The 24,465-nt window shown below is 40.8% G+C and overlaps 1 protein-coding gene across 3 annotated transcripts; it reads right to left on the bottom strand.

Annotated features, from left to right (window-relative positions):
- Window positions 1-652: 652 nt before the first annotated feature.
- Window positions 653-23,552, bottom strand: EDNRB (endothelin receptor type B). 3 transcript variants are annotated; one of them, XM_074859450.1, is made up of 9 exons: window positions 23,278-23,552; window positions 22,490-23,039; window positions 13,197-13,309; window positions 12,823-13,027; window positions 12,325-12,474; window positions 10,614-10,747; window positions 9,926-10,034; window positions 8,248-8,393; window positions 653-758 (listed from the first exon to the last, which is right to left on the bottom strand). In XM_074859450.1, exons 2-8 carry the CDS (start codon window positions 22,964-22,966, stop codon window positions 8,262-8,264), a joined length of 1,320 nt encoding a protein of 439 aa, XP_074715551.1. In that variant the 5' UTR covers window positions 22,967-23,039; window positions 23,278-23,552; the 3' UTR covers window positions 653-758; window positions 8,248-8,261. The 3 variants fall into 3 exon arrangements, with proteins under 3 accessions (XP_074715551.1, XP_074715550.1, XP_074715549.1); XM_074859449.1 differs by lacking the exon at window positions 653-758 and adding an exon at window positions 1,813-3,753; XM_074859448.1 differs by lacking the exon at window positions 653-758 and having other exon boundaries at window positions 4,913-8,393; window positions 23,278-23,551.
- Between the last annotated feature and the right edge of the window lie 913 nt (window positions 23,553-24,465).

Below are 24,465 nucleotides of genomic sequence, written 5' to 3'. Positions count from 1 at the left end.
TGGTTGGAAAATACTTTGTTTTCCATTGGGAATTCTGAAATTTCTGAATATAAGCAAACAACAAGCCTTTTTAAAAATTTTTTTTTTAATAAAGCCAATAAATGGTGATGATCTTGCAATAATTGTACAGTCTAATGGTTCAAACACTTAGTATTGCCTTAGTAAGTAGTTGTACATCACTTAGAATCCACCTGCATGGATGGAAGCAGACTGACACTAGCTCACTCTACCCAGGATTTGAGTTGGACAGAAGTTAGCCTGGTCTGCTCTGGAAGCAATGCAACTACCTTAGGCCGAGCCTGGTGCGCACTGAACTCTGCGGTTCCTGGGTTTCTACACTCAATCTTGTAGACATGCCTAATGCCTATTCAAAGTACTTGAGTACTATTTAATGGATTCCAGATCATAATAAATCTTTCTAACTATACAAATAGAAGATACACAGAGATTTAAAAGCCTTTTAAAACATATGTTTATAAAACTTCGTAAGAGTCAATAAAAAGAGGAATGATTTAGATCTACTTAACATTGACTTGACATATACTGAAAGAAACTCAGAGCATTAAGATACTGATTTTACATTTAAATTCTGCTTGTCATTCTGAAACACCCCCAAATACTCTACAAAATTACAAAGGATTTGGAAGACTCCCATTTTCTAGCATCGAAACGCAGTCATCTCCAGCGTGAGACAGAGCAGATGTCTCCAAGCAAAGTGTGAAACTGCAGAACAGGGCAGTATGCTCTTCTAAGCCATGCTGCAGTTGATGGGAAGAGAGAGGAAGAGGAAGCAGATTGTAATTATTTAAACTGGAATTTGGCCAAGAGCCCACGGCTGGCAATCCTGCTCTTTTGTAAGAGTGCCATGAAACGTGATTGTAGTCCAGATTTTACAACTCGTTGGAAAGACCGGAGTAATCGTGGTCAGCCCTTGAATAGTTGGAAAACTTGGTTATTTTTCTATGAAAGCTGTAAGCTCTTGAGTAGACAAAAGCACAGTGGAAGTCTCAGCAAATCATATATACTAGAAATTTCTGATATTTTTACTCCCAACTGTACCTTCTCTATTTTTTTTTTTTGCTTCTTTTATTGTGACCAACATTTTGTCTTATGTAAGTTATATATATTTCTGTGTGTATGTACATACACAGGTAAAAACACATAAATGCATAGATACGTTTATAAGTAGAGTATTTTAAATGCATTTGACTTGTATATTAAATATAACAATATCAGTGTGTTCTTTTTCAGTCAACTAAAAAATAATTTGTCAAATTCTCTTGCATGAATTACATACATATGTAAACAAACATCAAATGAGCTCACCTATTTGTGACACATTATTTTTCCTATGAAGACATTTCTAAGTGACATAGCTTAAGTATGAACACTTTTATAAAGATCAAATGCTTCCAAGATATTAAATAATGAGCTGCAAATATTAATATGCAAATATTACCATGTTCTTTGACTGTTCTTTAATATGAAATTTGGTTAAACAAATTTAACAAGAGAATTTTAGTAGTTAGTCCTAGAGGAAGTGTCTTCATAACCTATGGAGGTGGTTGAAACAGTCTATCAATTTCATGATTCATTTCACATTTCAAAGTCTGTTTCCATCTCTTATCAAAATATAAAGTTCTAAAATTTGGGGGCAAAAAAAGCTTTTCTGTTATCATAAAATGGTCATAAAAGGTACAAAATTCAAAGTTATGAAATATTTAAATTACCAGTGTGCATAGTGTATGATTTGTCAGTATTTCAAACTTTTATTATTATGAACCCATATCCAGTCAGAAAACAACAAAAATATTTCTGTCAGTACTCAGTGGCTTTTATTATTAATGCTATGAACAAAATTTTAAAATTTAATAGACTAGTCAAATAGTTAGGCAGGCATTCATAGTTGACATGTGTGACATACATAGTTTACATTACTCATACCACAGCACAAACTAATGTAGAATTGCTTCAAAATATATTAAAAAACCCTTAAAATTCAAAATATGAGATCAAAGTGATAGAACACATTAGAAGGTTTTTTTTAAAGACAGTGGGCTAGGGTTTTTTTCAGACCAATATGGTTTTGTAAAAATGCTTGATTTTATTGAAACAACTTTTTCAGACAAAATTAATGCAAAATATTCTGTATATCACACAATTTGTATTACATAATATGCAATATATTTTATTTCTACATGGAGAGGTATAAATATATAAATACATAGGTATACATATAAATATGCATCAAAAGTGTGTGTCTGGTTACTGCAGGTGTCAGGTATTCAAATACAGCAGAAGTGAACCTTTCACACTACATCTATGCTCGCAAGTTAAGAAGACTAATGGGGCCAAATTTGTAGGACATGCTACCTGCTGTATGTGTATTTCAGGGAAAAGCTTCCTATACCTTTGGCAAGCTCCAGTCTTGTCCTGTGAACATCCATTAGCAATTATGATACTTTTTCCAGTTTAGCTTAATCAAAAAAACAAATCCGGTTTGCGTGAGTTCTGACATCTCACTTGCAGCTCCAACTAAAACTTACCAAATCCACCATTATTTTTTTTTTTATTAGCTTGGCATGTTTCTCTCCTGCCCCTGCAAAGGCTGGGCAAACATTGAACCCATCCTTCTTCTGAAGATGTGAGCATCCTGGGGATTTGTCATTCTTTTTCCTAGTACCTTCAAATGAGAGCCGTTGTCTCCCCTGGTTTCACCATTCATCTGTTTTTTCAAGGTAACCAGACTTGTAACCCACTAACGCAAACTTTGGGAAATGAATGTTATGAAAAGGTAAAAGGGCAACAAATGCTTCCCTGCATCCAGCTCCCTCAAGAGCAGAACAAGTAGAAGCAAGTTTTGGAGAATGTGGTTTGTGAAGGTATGGTTACCTTAATTCCTTACCAGTGTTTCCTTTCAGGTTTTACTGGGTGTCAGGTTTTGACTCCCACTTTTTTCAGGGCACTCTTCTAGGAGGGCTACAGAGGATGGGAAGTTTCATGGCAACACTGAAGTTCTAACTGTAGATATCCACTGACGGGCATCATCTAGATATTAATGTGGTATTTTCTATGTCACTGTTCTGAAAATTTTGATGTGGCCTCACATCCCATAAAATATGTAGCCCCCTGCTGAGCTGTATGATCTAACTAGTTACCACATCACTACAGTAAAATTCCTTCCAGATACTACTTCCCACAATCAGGACATCTTTGGCTTGTCACTGAGATTTCATGGAGGTTTAGGATACTGATTACTGAGGCAAAATATAAATTTCTGAAGGTTTTACTTTTAATGATGATAGAATTTTCTTTCTAAGTGATAATTTTCAAGAGAAGGAAAGAGAAATGGGGGGTGTGGGGGGGTGTGGGGGTGTTTTTTCACTGGTGAGGGTGAGATTTGGTACCTCCTTCACAGCTAAATGAGATTACTTAGAAAGACTGACAAGACCAAATAGATGCCAGGGTTTTATTTAATGATAGCACTTTTAAGTTAGCAATTGCAAGCCAATAAACCATGTGACTACTGTTGCTATGTAATACAGTAATCTTACCACTGCTGACTGAGAAGAAAGATGACCAGCAGAACACAGAAGACTAATTTTGACTCATTTTTGTCTCCCTTGATCTTCTGATGTGGACAGCCGTTCAGCAACTTGGATTGAAATTTGAACAGAAGTGCACTGCATGTACGTGAAGAACTCTTGGGCCTTCTTGAGCAGACTACGAGAACACGATGGTCTGAGCAGCAGGCTGCAGGAAGGTGCAGTAAAAAGTGAACCCCTCTATAGACCAGACCCAGCCACAGGTTGCCAACTGGACCATCCTGCTCCAACACCAGAGTGCCCAATCTACCCATCTCAAGAGTTGTTTGAGTGAGTCAGTGTTTGAAGAATGTAAGCTACATGTTATCCATGTTGCTATCTAAGTTCTAGTGAGTTTAGAAAATTGACAAGCTGCAGTTAATCCCCTAAATGTAAGAGCCAAGACTGCAACAGATAAAACTGTGGATGAGACCAATAGTTAGAAAAATGAATTGTGACAAGGGAGTAAGTTAGCTGGACTGTGAAGACTCCTGTACGCCTACCTGTAGGATCTCAGAAGAAATATGCAAAAAATGCTTCTTTGTAATGAGTGGTTGGCAAAGACCATAGCATTACTGAGGACCAAGATGAGGGAAAGGAAGTGAAGAGTCACGACAGATATTGAGTAGAATATTTACTTAAAAGAGATCCCATCTCTACAGGGGCTTCTGTTCCAGGCATAGGAAAGTCAAAATTATGTGCTATAGGTCCTGAGACCATGAAAAAAGACAAATCTATATGGATGCAGCAGGCCACCAACTAAGCAGAAGGAAAACTAACTATCTGAAATAAAACAACAGTAGCAGCAAACACATTTTGGGATGTACAGATACTACAAGCATGTAAAGTTATATATTTGACCAGCTACAGCATACTCAGTCTGATACCGTTTTCCACTGCTTTAAGAAAAGGTAAATTGAAATAATGCACAAAATTACAGTCAGCATACAAAGGGATGATGATTTTTCATGAGGCATATTCCAGCATCGAGTGCATGCACTTCTGAATTAATGAACTAAAAGTCTGATGCCTTTTATTTGTGATGTCCCTAACACAGGAGGATTTGTGACTATATATGGGTGTGTAGAGAAGAGATTGCAACTGACATTTTGAGCAAAACCAAACAGAACAAAGATAGGCATGACTGATTGTTCCAACAAACATCAGACAATTTTGCAATGCATATGCAAGTCTGAACTCACTCCAGTTTTCAGCTATATAAAACTATCCCACTCATAAGCTTTGAGTTTTAGTTCTGAATTGCTTAAATCTTTTCTACATCATTAACAATTAAATGGGACCTCCTAGAAGAAAAAAGGTCAGACGTCTTTTTGCAATGAGTCAAAATTACAAATATTTTATTGGTAATTTAGTATGTTTACACTGCCTGAACCACAGAACTTGCTATTTAAGTGACCACAGAAAATGAAATATAGAAGTATTTTACACAGCCATACAGAACAATTAAAAAAAATCCTTTTAACATTATTTCAGTACATACAACATTCTCTTCCTAAGCCAACTGTGTTGATTTAAGAGCTGTTTTGGACAGTGAAATGCTACAACTCAGAGCAGATGCTCCATAACCATCAAATTTTGCATTTGATTCTCTGAGGTGTAGTACCAGTGTATCAGTTCAGCCCACCCAGTCTGAAATGTCCTCTCTTAACTCCAAGAGAGCTGTGTGCAGGCAGAATTCAGAGCAGCTGGGGAAGTAAAATCCAGCTACTACCTGAAGGCCAAAGCACAGGCCTGTGATGCAGTTTCTTACAAGCTTATTTTTTTCATCTCAAGCTATTCTGTGTCAACTCTTCAGGCCATTGGGACAGATGATTCATACTCTGTCACACCACTCTGGGCAACTACATTGAACTCTTATAAAAACACATGTGCCTCTCTGCAGTTCTGCTACCTGTGACCCCCTGTTTGAGGCTTGGAGGCTGTTTTACCCCATGAGCAGATTTTACCCTCTTTTCCTGACTTTTCTAAACAACTCTTTTGTCAAAAAAAAAAAAAAAAAAAAAGAGTATTTAGCTTTTAACTTTTTTTATTCAAGGTAGCAAACGTCAGCTAAGTTTTTTAGAGATATTGCTGTGTCCTAATTCTGCTCCAACTGAATTGAATGATTAAAACATTCATTGATTTCAGTAGATGGAGGAATAGGTCTGTGCTGAGGACTTTAGAAAATGCCTGTCTTCAGTATTAAGAGATTTGATCTTAGCTAGAACACAGATGCACTGGAGCTCTCCTGCGTATTCTTTTAACTGTATGAGAGCAGAAGTTTTGAAAATTTTTATTACAGGAAATGAGAGCTTCAGTAAAAATACTGCTTTGAGAAATACTGCAAAAAAGATAATATGTGTACTAATATGTATACATTAACTCCAAAAAGCAGGCAGTATGTACGGTCTTTATTTGCAAAACCTAAATATCTGACTTAGCAGGACTCGTCTTAACAAAGAATTAGTCCGGAAAAAATGAAAAATATGTTACACATTTGCCAATACAACAGCTATATTTTAAATAAAAATAATAATATACATGTACAATATTGTAATGATATAACTCGATGAAAATAACACTGATCAGTATCAAACTTAGGATTTAATTGATTATCCATCCTTAACAGATGAAATGTATTTCACAGAAATAGATGCAGGCAGGGTGAAGTGAAGTGATATTCATGGCTTACCATGAGAAAGTTACCATGAAAGTTAAGGTAAAAATGTAAATAACAAAACTTTAAATAGATTTATATTTATAAAACTTCAGCATTGTAGCAGTTGGGTGCATGTGCTGCAGAAAGGTGGTAACAGCAACCTAATGGTAGACAACAGCCACACTTGCACACATACTCACATACACATGCCCATGCTCAAATGCATGTGCATAGGTCCTTAGCTTGATTATACAAGCATACACTTACTAGCTTTTGATGGGGCAACACCAGGAATGGGGTTCACCTCTCCTGTTTTTAGCTGTCTGCAAGGTAGCTGCAGCTACCTAAAGTCAGATGAGATGAAACCCATCTAAGGTAACATCAGCTTAACATTTTAATGAAAACTGTTTTCATCCTGAGCATATTTAAGGCACTTTTTATTAAAAAATGTGAAGTTAATCAAGGCTGGAAAAAAAGGCAAAAATCCTTACATGTGAAATTTGGAAATTAAAAAAAAATTCCTGAGTTTTGATAAATATTTTTATTATAATAAAATACCATGCCTATTGAAAACATGTCTTTTATAAAAGCATGTTATATAACATTTTTTCTTGAAAAACTCATGCCTTAGTGCACAAAATATGTTATTAAGTCTTTGGGGACATCTGTAACAAATTAATAGGAAATGAAAAGCCAAAGAATGACCTGTCATGTATGTACAAAATGTGTATTGCTCCTGGCAACACACATCATGTTTACTACAGGCATCTTTATCTTTCTGTTTTCTCACAGGGTCCTGCCCATATTTTAATATTTATAATTAATTACGCTTCACTAAACTATTTACAGGAGCAGAAACTAATCACACATCTTCTTAAGCCCATAAATATGGAACTACAGAAGTAGAACATATTTTAAAACAGTATGAAGACAAGTGTGCTACATAGTACTGTTCTCTAGAAGAACAGTTTGTGCATTATTTTCTTTATGACTATTTAAATCTAAATGAAAATAGAAGTTCAAATTCTCCCTCTGTTTTTCTTGGTTACATTTTTCCACCTGCTATTTCTAAAGGATTTTGCCCCAAGACAGTATTTGGATTGCAAAAACAGTTGTAAATTGTTGCAAAAGTATTTTGAGTAAAGAACCATCAGGATTTTGAATGCCCACTGTTTACATGGGATACAATCAATTTATTTTCAGTTAAAAATAGCTAGTTTCCGATACTAGCCATCATTTGTATGGTTCTAGTAGTATTAATTTTTGCTTTTGGTGTTTTTCTCCCCTCCACTGTCATTAAACATGAATTACGTGGAAACAGTGAAATGGACCATACCCAAAGTGCTGCCAAATGCAGAGAACACACAAAGTGGTTACAAAATGGCATTTATAAAGGCCTTCGGAGGTTTCTTCTAACAATAAAAGGTAAAGACAGTTACCAGTGTGAAATGCACTTTTAACTTGACTGTATTCTTTAGTATTTTCATTAGCTACCTCTATAATACCCCCAATAAAAATGCTACTTTTTTACATTTAAACTTCTGTTACAAAGTATTTCATGTTTTATTTAAAAAAACCCTGCAATAGTGATGGTGGTTAATCTGCTTTATAAAGGATAATATATTGAGTTATACATAATAATGGCTTTGATCCAATTAGTGTTACATTATACGGCCTAGTAATTACTGTAACTTCAGTTCCTACAACTGTTAGAGCGAATACAAATGATCATTTAATGTGCAGGAAGTGGAGATCATTTGGAAGTGCTGATTCAGAAGTATTCAAGTGCTAACAATGACTTTCTACACTTTTCTTCATGTTCCATATATGACAATTTTATAAATGTCCTTGAGTTTGAATGTGACACAGTTTGGGGGCAATTATTTTTTTTATGGGTTTTTTTGTGCAAACACAAAACTAGATTTTTCTAAGCGTTACCATCTCGTTAAAAGTGATCGCCACTTTTACTTAAAAAGGCACCAGCATTAATTTAAGAGAATATACCTTTTATGCTTGTTTTATGAAGAGCTGTACTTGTTACTGGAGCGGAAATTATCATATCCATGATCATTAGCTTTGAACTTTAAACAGGACTGCCTTTCCTCCAGGGACAACAGATCTTTGGATTGGCACCAGCAACACAAGCATGACTGTTAAAATAAAAAGAATAAGTATTTTACATCATTTTGTTTTGCACACGTGGCAAAATGCACTGAAATACTGCTCTTCTTCAGCCATACTGTAACAAATGTCAGGTGTGCCATTTTGGCATTACAGTGTAAGCAAAGAAAGAAGGTTAAGCTCTGCATTGCTCAAGTGGCCACTAACTTCTGGGGTGCCCCTTTAGCAACCAACCTGAGCGCTGGAGGGCAGGAAGAGTTATACTGAGTTATGTATAATAATGGCCACACCAGGTACTGCTTTGAGTCTGGTCTGCAATTCTAAATGCATCTGAAAATAAAATTAGACTACTTGTTGTCCTTTGTCTCATAATCTTTCTTGGAAAAAAATGTAGGTACAGTAATCTATACTTTCTAAGCAAGATGTTGTTATTGATTTTTCTGCAGGGAAAAAAGGGATCTAAGAAGGAGAATGATGAAAACCTACATATATTTCAAACATTTACTAGATGTACTTGCAGACCTTTTGCTGATGCTACTGACTGGCCTTTGGGTGCTGGAAGTCCATCTGGGATCCTACACACCTGCTTGTTACCATGCTCAGGATCAGACCTCTTAGGTGCTCTCAGCTCCCATGACACTTTCAGGGAGCCAGTAATGAAAACAGGGAAGACAAGACTGACACTAAAGCATATATAATGTGTGCTGTTGCATTATGAGGGGAAAAACCCCAACAACACTAAGTGTAGAGCTGACTGGCTTCTGATGAAAAGACATATCCAGTAAGAAATTTGCACAGCTAGGGAATAAGCCTAGCAGGGGCCAATGGTTAAATGCTTTGCGACAAAAGAAAAACCTAAGAGTTTGCAGTAGGTACTGTAAGAACCCTGATACAGTGTCTGAAGACAGTAAGGGGCCACAAAAAAAGGTCTAAGGAGCAAATCTGGACATTTCTCTGAGAAGACATGAAGGCTGAAGGACTGCAATCCACATGCGATCCAGAGCCTCAAATCCTGCGAGAAGATTTAGTGCCCAGGACTATTCACTCAAACCAAGGCAAAACTATGAACAGGTCTGTCTCATAAAACGTTGGCAGTGGATGGGGATGAGTGGATACTTACACCATCTGCCTTACAGAACTGCTTGCTGATTTAAGCGCTCGGTCACAATGGGGGAACCTGGGGTCAGTGCCCTCCCCGTTGGGTTGCAGAGGATATGGCTACGTGAATCTCTGCAGCACGGTCTAAGTCTGCTTTGTCAGTGCTCTCCATGTGGCTGGATGCCAGCTCCAGTCAGGAAGTGATGTAGCACTGATTAGTATGGTGCCGAGAGGGCTTATTGTACAATCCTCTCTTTTGCTTTCTCTTTTTGTCCCTGTGAATCCTTAATTCATTTCTATGTAGCTTTGGCAGGAGAGGGAGAGAACACCTACCACAACCCAGTTGTTGTGGTATTACAGTAAAATGTAATGACCATTTAAAACACTTTGTGCATGTTATGGAATGAATTTTATTGCTGACATAATCTTTTAACAAGAGGAGCAGCTCCCAGCAGCCTCTTACCTTAAAGCAGTTTTGGAATCTTTTGCTCACCAAATACAGAGCTATCGGATTGATGCAGGAATTCAGTGAAGCCATGTTAATACCAATGTAGTCCATCACAAGAAAAAAGCTGTGTGGAAATTAAAGTAAGTGAGACACTTCTCATTTTCTCTGAAAAGGCTTAATAGAGGTTTACAACTATGAAAACTGGACTCAGCTTCACTCAATCAAGGCTAACTATTAAACATAATAGTAAAGGGGCCTATATCAACAGGATTAACTCATGGTGGTAACAATTGTTCTCAGTAATGAAGTTTGAATTAGTAGACCATTCTCATTAAAGTAATTTCAGAAGATCCAATCATCTTAACTTGTGGGAGGAAACATTCACAAGGTTTTCCTCAGATTTAATCCTAGCTGTTCTGTTGAAAAGAAAAACAGGGACAGAAATCCCCCCTCCACCCACATAACACCACAAGAGAGCAGGAGAGTCCCAAAAGGGATCAGAAGAAGACAGGCAAACAGGACAGAAGCCCTGTGTTCACGGGATTCCTCATAATTTCCTGGCTCTGCTACCAGAGTGAGACCAGTCTCCTGGATGAAGCAGAGAGAACTTCAGACACACAAAATAAGCTAGTTCATTAGGAAATCCAGCCACACTTATAGAGAATGTCAGCAGCACATGGGTATTTTATTTTTACAGTCTCACCTTAAAAGTTCACATCTGTTGGGGTCCTTCTGATCATAAATAGTGAGCTTCAGTATTCTGCTTAAGTGAAGCGGGAGCCAGCACAAGGCAAAAACAAGTACCAGACAGAATACGGTTTTGGCCACCTCACGTCTCTGAAAAAGTAAATTGGACAGAACAGTGTTACAGTTTCTGTCTCTCGTGATTGTTGTTATCAGAATATCCAAATATTTGATAAACTAGATAAAACCCCTGTCAAAATAGGACTTAGGACAACATCAGAATACCTTATTTCCTTGGAATATGTACTTTATCTATTCTGTTGGTTTAGATGTCTTGCACTGATTCTCTGTATCTCTAATTTTAAAAAGTATGAGTAATAATATGAAAAATCATGAACATGAAAGCAGTCATTTAAATTAAAATGAAGAACATATTTGTGGATGAAAACCTGGACACGTGCCAGCAATGTGCACTCGCAGCCCAGAAAGTCAGCCATACCCTGGACTGCATCAAGAGAAGTATGGCCAGCAGATCAAGGGAGGTTATTCTCCTCCTCTACTCTTCTGTTTTGAGATCCCACCCGGTGTGCTGTGCCCAGCTCTGGGGCCCCCAGCATAGGAAAGACATGGACCTGTTGGAGCAGGTCCAGAGGAGGGCCACAAACATGATCAGAGGGCTAGAACACCTCTCCTATGAAGAAAGGCTGAGAGAGTTGGGGTTGTTTAGCCTGTAGAAGAGAAGGCTCCAGGGAGACCTTATTTACCCCTTTACTTAAAAGGGGCCTAATAAGGAAGATGGGAACAAACTTTTTAGCAGGGCCTGTTGCAATAGGACAAGGGGTAATGACTTTAAACTAAAAGAGGATAGATTTAAACTAGATATAAGGAAGACATTTTTTACAGTGAAGGTGGTGAAACACTGGAACAGGTTGCCCAGGGAGGTGGTAGATGCCCCATCCCTGGAAACATTCAAGGTCAGGTTGGACGGGGCACTGAGCAACCTGATCTAGTTGAAGGTGTCCCCTGCTCATTGCAGGGGGGTTGGACTAGATGACCTTTAAACGTCCCTTTCAACCCAAACTATTCTATGATACTTGTCTCCTCAGTCACTTTCAAATACTAGTTTGTTTTCAATTGCATTTTCTTGTGCTTTGATCTCAGGTCTTATTTTAAATGCCCCATGAGATTTCAATTACAGCTTTATCAAGGTAAGAGGAAAGGATTACAAATATACTTTATAGTACAAATATAGTTTAATTCTAGTGACGTATGATGTTTGTGTCTGGTGCACTACTAACTTGGAATGTATTGTGAAATATTTTTTGTTCTGCTAACATATACTGCTAACCTCACTACAGTTCTGCATGAAATTAATTCAAAAGAATTAATAATTTTACAGCACCAGCTTTTAGAGTACAGCACAACCTCAGTTTTCACTACAAAATATTCATCTGTCATGACTGTAAAGAAGAAATAAAAACTAAAAGCTTGAAGGATTAACTCCAAACAAGAAAAAAACAGTTTTGCGATTGTCAGTTAAAATCTTAGGTTTCTGAGGGCTCTGATATATATATATACATATATATAAGTTCAGCAGCACCACTGTTAGGAAACTTCTCCTTAGTAGTAATCTTGAAGTTGTCATACATGAATGGAATAATTAAGTGGCAGTAAAGTCATTATTGTCATCCTCTCTACAGTCAGCAGATTTGTCAGGGATAACTTTTTACCTGTTTTAAGTGGTCATTTAAAGCAATCTGCATCCCACTTTTCTTTCGTAACATCTCACAGGTCATAAGTGTGTAGAAAAATGCTGTGATAGCCAGTGGCAAACAGAAGTAAAAGCTAAACAGCCACCAGTCTTTAGCTTGCTTGTAAAACTAGAAAGAAAACAAAAGAAAAAACATTGTTAGGAGTTGAGTGTTGAGCATTTTGGAAAGTATGTTATAGCTCATTGGTCAGTCTGTCCTGAAAAGCATCTCTATGAGATGTACATTACAGATGAGAAAACAGGACAAGACAATAATAAGCCCAAAGCCCACAAAAAGACAAGTTTCTGGATGCTCTTCTTCTAAGCAACATACTTCAGAAATTTGTCAGCATTTCATATGAACATTATATTCACCTGTGTTTCACATACACTTGTGCACATTACAATCCACACAACATTGAGAAGATCCAAGGAACTGTTCTGGAGAGCTGTGGTTTTATAAATGTTCGTGTCTTACCATCATAAAGGATGTTTTCTGCGTGGGGTGAAGCAGGCAGATTCTAAGATCCTTTCCTCTGTACTCCATTGTAATCATGTCAAATGCAATAGCTTCTGGAACAGCCAATATCACTGATATAACCCAAATCAGTACAATTTCAACAGCAGTCCACTTCGGTACTCCAATTCCTTTAATGCGACTCCAAGAAGCAACTGCTCGGTACCTGAAGCAAGAGCGCACATGTTTGCAAATTAAAAATATAAGAAAATCCACATGGTTTAACTGGCTTAAACTCAACTTACTAGTATTATATCAAACGAGTGGAAAGGCAAATTTGAGCCAAAGCTCATACTGAAAAGAAATTATAGAGTTTGATGAAAAATGGGTCTCACCTATCTATACTGAGGGCACACAAACTCAACACTGTGATGCCCACTGATGCCTTCTGAATGAAGGGTACTAATTTGCACATTTCGACACCGAAGGGCCAGTCCTCTGCAAGCAGCTGTGAAAAGAAAACAACAATTAGAAATGAAACATTTTTTAAGAATAATTCCCAAAGCTGCAACATGGACTTTTGTTTTGATTGTTTTTATTTTCCACCAAATCAAACTTAGTCAAGAAGAACCTTTTCACAAGGGAGTCTGCAAGGTGTGTGTCCTAAAAACTAGGTGGTAGCTTCACAGTCACTCCCTGGCTGGGCAAGGATATGCACAAAGGCTTAGTCCTGACTTCTCAAGCCCTGAAAATTCCACTCATTTTGCTTCTAACTTCACCACCCCCAGTGTTTCTGGTGAAAAATGACTGAGCGGGTGAGGATTTCCTTCATCTTTGTATTGGCTTTATATGTCTCGAGTGTTCATTGCTTTTCTTATATGTTCCAAGTAACTATTTACCAGAAATACAGAAAATTACTTGAGACTGATCAGAACAGGGACAAAGCCAACAACTGCATATCTGGGGAGGGGTTTATTTGAAGCTTGGTGTCTAAGCTCCCTCAGCTGAGAAGTCAGGCAACACTGGTGAGCAGTTTGTCCCACAGTTTTTAGCTGAACATCTGATAATGAAAGGAGGGATCCACTGAATGTTCGGGGACCCTAAACAGCTAGTTTGAACTAAATGGTTCACAGCAGGTAAAGACAGATCAGATAAATCCCACACCGAAGATCTTTATTGACCAGTGTTCCAATGATTCAGTATTACAATACTGAAAGGACTATCTGCACATTCAGCATACATAAGTGCTACGGAATATAAAGAAAACAGCACAATGAATTTTAGGTTGGTTCAATCGCACTTTGGGCCATACAGTTTAATGGAAATCTGTCACATCCCCAGCAATACATTTTGGCTGATTTAGGGGACAAGACTTCCTGGACACAGAAAGCACCTTCACCACAGCAGATGCTATGAACTGTTTGCCTGTAGCTTCAGTTTAGAAGCATTTAATGTTTGTACTCTGATGTGAACTACTCTAATGGCTCAAATGTATCACAGCAGCAGCCAAATCTTCCAGTTCCTCATAAAAACAAGACTCTCCAGAACAGAGGTTATGCCAAGAAATAGTTGCAATCGTTATATTACAAAAGTAAACTTTCTGAGTTTCTGTAATTAGTTACACTATCAAAGTTCATCTCTGTTTTTCATACCTTTCTTCAAATGAGGCCTTTTGGATCTGTTGCAGATAGAGGGCTACAAAATGGAAAAGGAGAAGAAAGAAGAATGATAACTGCCCAAAAGAAATGGAAATATCTTTCCCTGAGCTCAGGTCTCCCCAGACATCTTATTTAACAGTGATGTAGGAAAAGAATAAATAGATCATCATATATACAGATAATATATAGATAATAGATCATCATAGCATCCTGGCTTGTATGAGAAATAGCGTGGCCAGCAGAACTGGGGAAGTGATTGTTGCCCTGTACTGGGCACTGGTGAGGCCACACCTCGAATACTGTGTGGCCCATCACTACAAGACATTGAGGTGCTGGAGTGTGTCCAGAGAAGGGCAACGAAGCTGGTGAAGAGTCTAGAGAACAAGCTTTATGAAGAGTGGCTGAGGGAACTGGGGTTGTTTAACCTGGAGAAAAGGAGGCTGAGGGGAGACCTTATTGCTCTCTACAACTACCTGAAAAGAGATTGTAGTGAGGTGGGTGTCAGTCTTTTCTTCCAAGTAACAAGAGATAGGGCAAGAGGAAGTGCCCTCAAGTTCTGCCAGGGGAGGTTTAGATGGGATGTTAGAAAAAATTTCTTCACTGAAAGGGTTTTCAAGCACTGGAACAGGCTGCTCAGGGAAGTGGTCGAGTCACCATCCCTGGAAGTATTTAAAAGACATGCAGATGTGGCACTTAGGGACATGGTTTAGTGGTGGACTTGTCAGTGTTAGATTAAAGGTTGGCCTCGATCTTAAAGGTCTTTTCCAACCTAAATGATTCCATGATTCTATGATTGTATTGTATAGATTCTGCTAGGGACCAAAATGATTGTAGATAGCCACAGAGTTGCCTGCTCACGTTGGACTGGTTCAGCAAAGTCCTTAGGCACACCTACATGTGCATCTATGGATACAGACTTACGTGGTCCAAGACAGTTTCTGAAAAGCCCTAATATAATTTAAGTATCACACACAAAGGAAGTTAAGTACATTTCATGACCATGTGCTTTTGGAAATCCCTATGAAGTGTTTTCAGGTACCAGATACTTTCAGAAATATGCTTTAGTCCTGTACCGAAATTGGATCTTTGAAAGCCCAGCTTTGATCTATTTCTTAAATGATCTACTTAAGTAAGACAAAGAGTATAATGCTTCTGCAGAAATGAAGCAGAAAAACAAATTCTAAGGATTTAGGTTTCTTGAGAATTTTATGTAAAGTAATAAAGCAGAGGAAGCAGGGATGAGGCTGTAATAACCATAAAGTATATTTTACCTGCGTGATGTGGGAAAATAACTCAGTCTGTAATTAAAGTATTTTCAGTAAAGCCTCTCCCTGAGACTTCTTTTGAATTGCTGTAAGGCGTTGATAGTAACAAACTTCTATTAAAATTGCAATGTGAATAATTACAGGTGTTCTAAATGTACACTCTACTGAATCAGGTGACACCTAGACTAATTTAATTTATATCAGTCAGGCAGTGAACCTCCAGCCTACCACACCTAGTTGCTATAGGAATCAAGGACTGGGTAGCAAGTACATTGTATACTTGTTTATAGTATCTATTGTATATTGTGCATGTGTATATATTAAACCAGTGATGACTCATGAAAAAAGCACTTCAAAATTGAAATATGCTGTTCTTCTTTGAACTCAAATTCAGAAATTTGATAAAATTTCTGTTGGAAGATTCTGTTGAAGACTTTTAGCTACAACTAGCTGGTATATGTGCAAGACACTCCCTGTTTCTCTCCCCTAAAATCACAACTGTTCAGCCACACATCAGAGATTTCCCTGAACTAATGCTTATCTCTCAGGTGCAGACAGTCACACCTGTGCTCCAAGCTGACTGGATTTGAGCCAGCTCCAGTTTGGGAGCCATATGGCTGGATTATAATGGGGCTGCACACGAGTGAATGCGGTCTACTGAGAGAAAGGGTGCATTAGCTTGGGTTCAGCATAACACCAAAATATTACTTGCATTCAGCCAGCTTAAAATCAGGCGCAGAATGGACACACAGCTGTCTGCATTGGATTGGAAAAACATGCCCTTTATCTCTTGCAGCTGATGTATTGTGAAATTTGAGCATTTTAATGCATGAGTAATACGATTCTCTATCATGGTATTGCAAGTGGTTAATGATATGCTTTGCAGCAAAAGCTTGAAAACGTTAAGAAAGTAAAACAAAAAAAAGTAGAAAGTTTTAATTGCTGAACTATGCTTCCTTGTTGTTTCTGTTTGTCCTCCGTATTGCTGTCTCCTCAAAATACTGCCTTAAAGTACAGTGAAAATCCACTGTAAAGTATTCAGGAGCATCATATCTGTGGACAAAAGCAATGATTATTCTTAGTGAAGTACAGATGTAGTCTAATGCAATTTCATATGGGTAAAACGGTTTTCTTACGATTCATAATAGGGTATCTCTACAAAGCGTGCCATTTTACAATGATAAATGACTTGGAGTCCTGAGATACTGCCAAGTGGCAGCAAAGAGAAAAATAATGTTGCATTTTCAGCAGTAAAATGCCAAGAGAAGTCTACCACTGGCTGTATTCCGAATGACCTTTCCAATGTTTTAGTCACTTATTTTACATGGGCAAAGTTTTAACTGCTAAGCCACAGAAATGTGTTGGATGAAATGAAATAGCATGAAAGGAAAGGAAAAGAAACACAGTGCAGAATGAAGTGAAATAAATCATACTTAAAAGAACCAATGTATCTGATGCATTCCTAGCCAACACTTTCTCAGACCAGACACAGATCTGAGCCTAAACTGATGTGAAAGCTGCACAGCTATGAAAGTAGCCCCAAGAGATGTGACTCAGAGTCACACCTGTGAATTGCAATTCCTGCCCTGCTTCCTGTTGGTTGTGTAGGAAAAGATGTTCATAATCTGCTGCTGGAATATGCCAGCATGCGAGCAGATACACTGCTCTGGATGGCTCAGCTGCTGTGGCCACCAGCCAGAAGGCTGATGCCATGGCTCCAACCCTCTACTGTTGACTTTCTGCAGTCAGGCACAAAGAAGTAGCAAAGTGTGCACTTAATTACGTCAGTGTCCTAGTCCCAAGCAATGAATGCACACGGAAATGCAGAGCAGGAATTCGTACTTCCTCCTAGCTGTGCGTTCACAGCAAGTCTACTTCACAGGACGATAAGACTTGATTTTCATCATTACAAATTGAAGAGTTACATGGAAAATCAGACAGGCAACTGTACACCTAATTCAAAAGCAACCTTTTTCAATATATCTGTGAAATGACTGGCAGATTTTCACCTGATACTTTTGAGATGGGGAGGTCATGCAGACAAAGTATTTTTCGGTATTTCATAGGAGCAAGCATTTTTCAAAACAGGAAATTTGCCCAGGAAATTAAGCTTATGGTCAGGGATAAGTCAGAAAACACTACAAAACTTATTAATATTTAACAATAATTATGATGGCAGGGTGGGGATCTTCCCTCTAGACAAGAAAATAAATCTCCTACTTCCTAGTTGAGCTAAGAATGTTTTACTGATCCTTCCAATAAACAGTGTAAATCCTAATATGAGGCATGCGATTAGTTTCTTTTCCTGTGTCTTTATTGGCAACTTCTGCTTAGAAACTACATTTTTAAAAAAAATAATTAAAGTAATATCATACAGACATCTTGAAAATGACAGAAACCTGATAATGTCTTGTCAAAGTAAAAAATTTCTGAGATTTCACGACCCCAGTGAAAGGACTGCGTCAAAAGCAACCTTTAAGAAAGCCATGCTGCTGTTTGTTAGATTGGGAAGTATAAACACAGGGTGGAAGCAAAAAAATAAGATGAAAGCTTGTTTTGAAATTTGTCACATGCATCTTTTAAGTGGATGTATACATAACAAATGTATACATAATAAAAAAACTACTCTAAATTTACAAATCTATAGTGACATCACCTAATGTATTTCAGTTTAGAGTGCCATCATTAAAAGTATGTATGTGCACTTTTAACAACATACAGACATTTCCACTACCCCATATATTGGACTTTCAGAGTAGGTTGTTCCCATCTAACTACAGAATAAAGTTACAACCCCCCACTGCCTGTAGAATGTAGACAGGTTCCTCTGCTGGACAATTCAGATCCTTAAGTGCCTACAAACTGCATTGGTTGACCATAAAGGGTTCCTAAACAAAACAGACTTGTAGCTTAATATGGTCAGAGATCAACAAACTTTGTGCAAGAAATTCTGAGATGAACTTTGCAAGACCTCAGGTAAATGGTTCCGATGTGCAAAGAAAGGAAATAATGCATTTCTCCCAATAATATGGCTGTTATCTTTAACATCAAAAAGACCAAGGGCCAAGAACTGTAATATGGAATAGTAACAATGTTTTCTAAAGACAAGCAGCTTGACTTTTTTGGAAAGTTAGGAAAAGATCGGCTTTATCATGATGCATGCCCTCTAAGTACTTGCATTACAAGAGCTGGTAAGGTCATCACAAAGACATTTCCATGGAAATCCTGCCTTTTTTAGAGCACAGCTGGATTAACAAAGGGGCCAGTTTGCATCTGCATGGGATATGCAGTCCCTAATCTGGTCTTTCTTATATTTCCAGTGCTTGATAATGTTATATAGTGTTAACTACATTTTTAATGCATTAAAATACATTACTGAAAAAAAATCGTTACCTACAAAGCTGACTTTGGCCTTTGATCATTGGCTTGGATAAAGACCAGGTTTTGTTCCTTCCCTGGAAAATTTTTTTTCTCCACTCTTCCATTGTGCTCTGAGATAAAGGAACCTGTGACAGTATTTCCAGGTAAATATTCTTCCTCAGTCATTTGTGTCATAGCAAATTGATAGTCAAGAGTTCAGAAAGCCACACAAGAATGTGCTTGTTCCCCCTGTTAAAAATCCATTGGAACATGACAATAAATTTGATTTAATAAATTTAATAAATATTACAAAATGAGAGAGGAGATGTCTCTATATCAGAAGAGAATGCGTGTTATTATTTGATTATGATTTTTTAAAGTCTATGTTCCTATCTCATTATACATATATGCATGAGAGGCGGAGCTAACGTAAATTTGGAATTTCCAATCCTAATGTTGTTTTGGTGTCTTACACAGGGGATTTAACAACTTTATCGATTTGGGAAACTGAGTATAAGCCTTCCGGAACTGCAGATCTGTATTGTCAGGTGTACAAGCTGCCACTGTCTTTTCTTCCAAAGATTAAATGCAGAGGACATAAAAAGTTCACTGACCACCAACTCTATCCTTCTGTTCCTTTTTGCGGCCTCAAATTAACAAAGACATGCTTACTAGTCTGTTTAGTGAAGCAGTTGACCTGGCACAGGACCACCTTCACATCCAATTAGTAGCAACTTTGCAAAGTTTCTACGCTGCCACAACATTGCATACTGCAGAATGATTGTCTTGGACTTTTCTCTACTTCCCATTCTGCAGTTCTGCGGTAGGGCCAAAGCCAGACTGTTTACCAGGACCCTGAATGCCAAAAAGGTCTTCCAGGTTCTACATGCTGGAACTGAACACCCCTCAAATCCTCATTTCATACCCGGTTTCCTGACTGTGTGACAGAGTCCAATACTTCCCATTTTCTTCTGAATGTATTGATTGATATTCAAATCTATCAATTGCCATGGACTAATTAGCATTTTACACACTGAACTGCATTTGCCTCACAATCTAGATAACCCCTGCTTTTCTTTAGATATTCTCAATTTAAGAGCTGTAAATTTTAATTTGTGCATTTTTTTAGCTATTTACATATTCACTTAAATAGTCACAGGGGACATCTTTTGCAGTTATCACTTTTAATACCTAAGAAAATGCTGCTCCTAGTGTGAATTCTGAGTTCTCTCTTATGGGTCTGCCCGGAAAGCATTCAGAGACCCTTTCGCACTGTCTGCTACAAGCAGTGGTGAGTAAACTGCTGGCATTTTATTAACATGAGAAATTCTCTCACATTCTTTTTCACACAGCTGTCTAACTGAGGATCTAATAGAAATTGTGAAGATATGTTTCATCCAGTTTGAAATTGTTTCAAATTGCAAGTTACAACTGTTAAGTATACTTGATTTACAAACCAAGCCTCTGGTAGCCTTCGTTTTCCCCATGCTGCTGGGTGATTATGGCCAGCTTTTGATTGCATTACTGTATTCTCCCTCATAACGTTGCTCTGTGAGTGGAATTAAACGGGATGTAGAGTTGATGAAAAGTTATTATCAACTCAAATCTCACTCAGATTCTTAATTTTGATTAAATAAACACAATGTCTAAAGTTTGTTTGGGTTTTTTTAACTGACATTTAGTCAAAAGTCCTGTTTTTAAACAGCAAATAGTTCACCCGCTGTCGTAAATACAAATTTATCATGGGCTCTTCATTAAGATGGGTAGCAGTATGGGACATTTAGCACCTGAGAGCTATTGCTTAGTTCCTAGCGTTATCAATAGTACAATAAAAATCCTGGACTTGCAGTTGATATATTTATCGGTTTGCAATCTGACCTTTTATTCCTCCCGCTCCAACCTACTCATAATGATATACTTGATGACATTCAATCAAGATAAGTACTGTGGTATATTATTGCATGTTATCATTAATTTAATTTTGAAATAGTCTCATTGATATTGCAAAGTCTTGTACTGAGCAGCTGTTATTGATTTAATCTTTTTGATTTTTTTCTCAGGACAGATAAAAAAATATTTTTGTTCAGTATCTTTTTTTACAAAAATACAGTTTTCTCAAAACAGTTTAAAAGTGTTTTGATTCATGAATTCCACTCTCAGAATAGTACATGCCTCTCACAACAGCTATGATAAATGTATAGTATGGAAAATACTGAAACTCCAAATCAAAATTACTCTCGTGTAATACACATTATCCGGCTCATGAATTTAACACAGTTATGATGTTGCCTGCTTTGTAATACTTCAGTACTTGAAAAGGATAAAGATACAGGATTCTCCCACTTCAGCAGCTTCTGGGAGTAATCACTATGGATACAGAAGACTAAATTCAGAACCAGTCCCTTCAATGTGGTTTTCCAAAGCTGAAAGTAACAAACGCCAGTTTACAAACATGCATATGAAGTGAGGAGGAGGAACAGGTGAAGGCTCTCACGTTCACTCTATGCAGTAACTGATGGGTGCTCAGAGACCCAGGCTGTAAACAAGGCAGAAGATGCCTTGTTAGTTCCAGCATCCCTCCCAAGAGCGCTGAGTGTAACTAGAGGCTGGATTCAACTGCCCAAACAGTTTCTGAGGACAAATGGACTGCGCAAGCTGGGTAAACCAGGCAGGGGTTGTACTCCTTCCGTGGCAAGTCTTACCACGTCAAAGGGTAAAGAAGGTGCAAGAGCAGCAGCAGGGCTCACCCCCTCTCGGCTGCCCATGCTGCAACACTGGCCCACGGGGGAAAGGGTTCACAGCTCAAGAGAGCATCGTGCCTCACAATCGCTGGATGTATAAAACGAATATAAATTGCTCAGTTTGAATGAGCTTGGTTCCTCCTGAAAAAAGTCCCCATGCCGCTCGTGACTGTTCGGACCCACACGCCTAAGCCTGCCCCAGCTGTGCAGGAGGGGCCGAGTGGTGCCCACCCCACAGCAGAGGGTCTTCTGTGCCTCCCCCTCCATTCCTCGGGAGAAAGGAGGGAAGCCATGAACCCACTACGTATTTACCTATTTCATTTATCTCCTTTATCGCTAGGACAGCACCTGTTTCCCGGTGACCTTCAGAGTGGCCACCTCCAGCCGCATCCTTCTGCCCCATCCCCAGCCCGGCCCGCTGAGAAGGCTGGGACTAGAGCACAGAGGGGGTGCCATGTGGGACAACAAGGACAACATCTGCCCGGCATACCACCTTCCGGCAGGTTTTTAGCATTAAGTCTAGCCCCCGGGTGTCTCCCGGCCGCAAGCGGGGCGCGTTTTCCCCCAGCAGCCACGGAGGTGCCGGGTATCTGCCGGGGAGCCCCGACGAGAGCCCGCCGCCGCCCCGCGCCCGCCGCCGGACCCATCCCTGGCTCCCCCTCACCTTGTAGACGTTGATGGGGATGTCGATGATGATGTGAAGCAGGTCGCCCAGGGCCAGGCTGGCGATGAGGATGTTGGGGCCATTCCTCATGCACTTGTTCTTGTAGATGATCCGCAGCAGCGTGGAGTTGCCGATGATGCCCAGGACGAAGACGAGGCAAGACACCACCGTGTTGATGTACTTGAAAGTCTCCTTGATCTCCGTTTGCCCCGTGCACATGGGGGGCGAGGCCGAGCGCGGCCGCCCGCCAGCCGCCCCCCCGCCCTTGGGCAGCGCGGCCGGCCGGGAGGCGTTGGGCTCGGCGCCCCGCAGCGCGGGGGTCCCGGCTGTCGGGGGGGCGGCGGCGGCCGGCGCCGGCGGGCTCTGCCTGCCCGGGCCCGGCGGGCGCAGGGAGCCGTCGCCCTCTGCAGCGGCGCGGCAGCTGAGTAGCAGGAGGAGGAGGAGGGCGGGCAGCCGCCGCGGTCGGGCGGCGGGCATGGCGCGGCGCGGCGCGGCACGGCACGGCACGGCCGATCCTCCGCCGTCAGCGCCCGCCGCCGTCAGCGCCGACCTGCGCGGAGAGAGGGGACGGGGCGTCAGCTGCGGTGCGGGAGCACCGCGCCCCGCCGGGCGCCGACACCGCTCCCGCCGCCCGGGGACGGAGCCGAGGCGCTGCCCGCCGCCGGATGGGGACGGGGACGGGAGGCGGCGGCGGCAGAACAGCGCCGGGACGAAAACCTGCGCGGAGGCTGGGGAGAGAAGTCCCCTCCGGCCGGAGCTGCTCTGCCCCCCGCTCCTCTCCCCCTCACCTCGCCGAGCCGAGCCGAGGCGGTCCTCCCCGCCCGCCGCCTGCGGGGCTCTGCCTGCCGAGCGAGGGAAACGCGCTCCGCCGGTTGCCGCGCTGCGCGCTCCGCGCCCCGGCCGGCTGCTCCCTCCCGGGGCCGGCTGCCGCCGCTCGCCGGCAAACAGCCGGTAGTAGCCCCGGGCCGCCGAGGCGGGAGGAACGGGCGATAGCGGCAGGACCCGGCGGCCGTCAGCCGCGCACCAAACCCCGTGGCTAAAGCCGCTCCGGCGGGGCAGGGCCCCCCCCTTTTCTAAAACATTCAGCCGCATCTGGCCCATCAGTCACGGCCAGACCCCACCCGCGCCCTCCTCCCCCCCCGCCCCGCGGGGCCCAGCCCAGCCCCGCCGCCCCGCGGGGCCTCCCTGCAGCCGCGGTCCGGAGCCCCCCCCGCCCCGTCCGAAGTGCCGCGGTACCGCCCGGGCGACCCGCCCCGCGACCTGCCCCTTTTGCAGTCCGCCCGCCTCGTCTTGTAGCGGGTTGACTGTGGCGGCCTAGAGAAGTAATTCGGCGGGTTTTTGAAACAGTTTTGGTCAGATCAGAAGGGTTGTTACAAGAGGGTTTGGCGTTGTGAGAGGACGCCTGCGGGGAGGAAGAGGGCTTTTCTGCCCTGTCCTCTCCAAGACTCATTCCCAGTAGCCGGGTGCGGGGTTCTCCCTCTGCATTTCATTCCCCTCTCCTGACACCCCCTCGCACATCCCGAGCGGCACACAGGCAGGAGAAGGAGGTTAATGTCACGTTTTAAAGCCCTTCACAAACCGGGGTGTTTTGTATACTTTTCTTACACCAGAAATAGTATTTTGACTGTTCCGAAGCTGCAGTGACCCGGGCTGGTTATCTGGTTGCCGCTTTGGGCAGCCTTAGCAACGCGTCTGAGCCCAGCGAGCTCGTTCCAGTCGCTGCGCCCTTCAGTGAAGCGTAAGGAAGGGAGCAAAGAGATTTGTACAGGATTTTTGTGGACACTAAGAAAAGCCTCTGAAGGTTGGAAACAACTGCGTGTCTAACTAAAAAGAGTTGAAATTAAAACTGTTTTCCAGCATCTCTATGTACATCTCCCTGATCTAATTTTTTTTTTTTTTAATCATGCTGGAAGATCAATCATATGCAGAACGTGAACGTATAAACGCTTCATTACAGAAGTGACCCACTCAACCGA

The sequence above is a fragment of the Strix uralensis genome, chromosome 2 (assembly GCF_047716275.1).
Source record: "Strix uralensis isolate ZFMK-TIS-50842 chromosome 2, bStrUra1, whole genome shotgun sequence".
NCBI lineage: Eukaryota > Metazoa > Chordata > Aves > Strigiformes > Strigidae > Strix > Strix uralensis.
This window is presented reverse-complemented; position numbering and strand designations above follow the sequence as displayed.

Excerpts from the sequence above, each read along its gene's own strand:
- EDNRB (XM_074859450.1), bottom strand. The coding sequence starts at position 22,966 with ATGCCCGCCGCCCGACCGCGGCGGCTGCCCGCCCTCCTCCTCCTCCTG. Across the intron at positions 13,310-22,489 it reads TCCCCATCAACGTCTACAAG|CTGCTTGCAGAGGACTGGCC; the intron begins GTGAGGGGGAGC and ends TTCTTTTCACAG. Across the intron at positions 12,475-12,822 it reads AGAAAACATCCTTTATGATG|TTTTACAAGCAAGCTAAAGA; the intron begins GTAAGACACGAA and ends TTTTCTTTCTAG.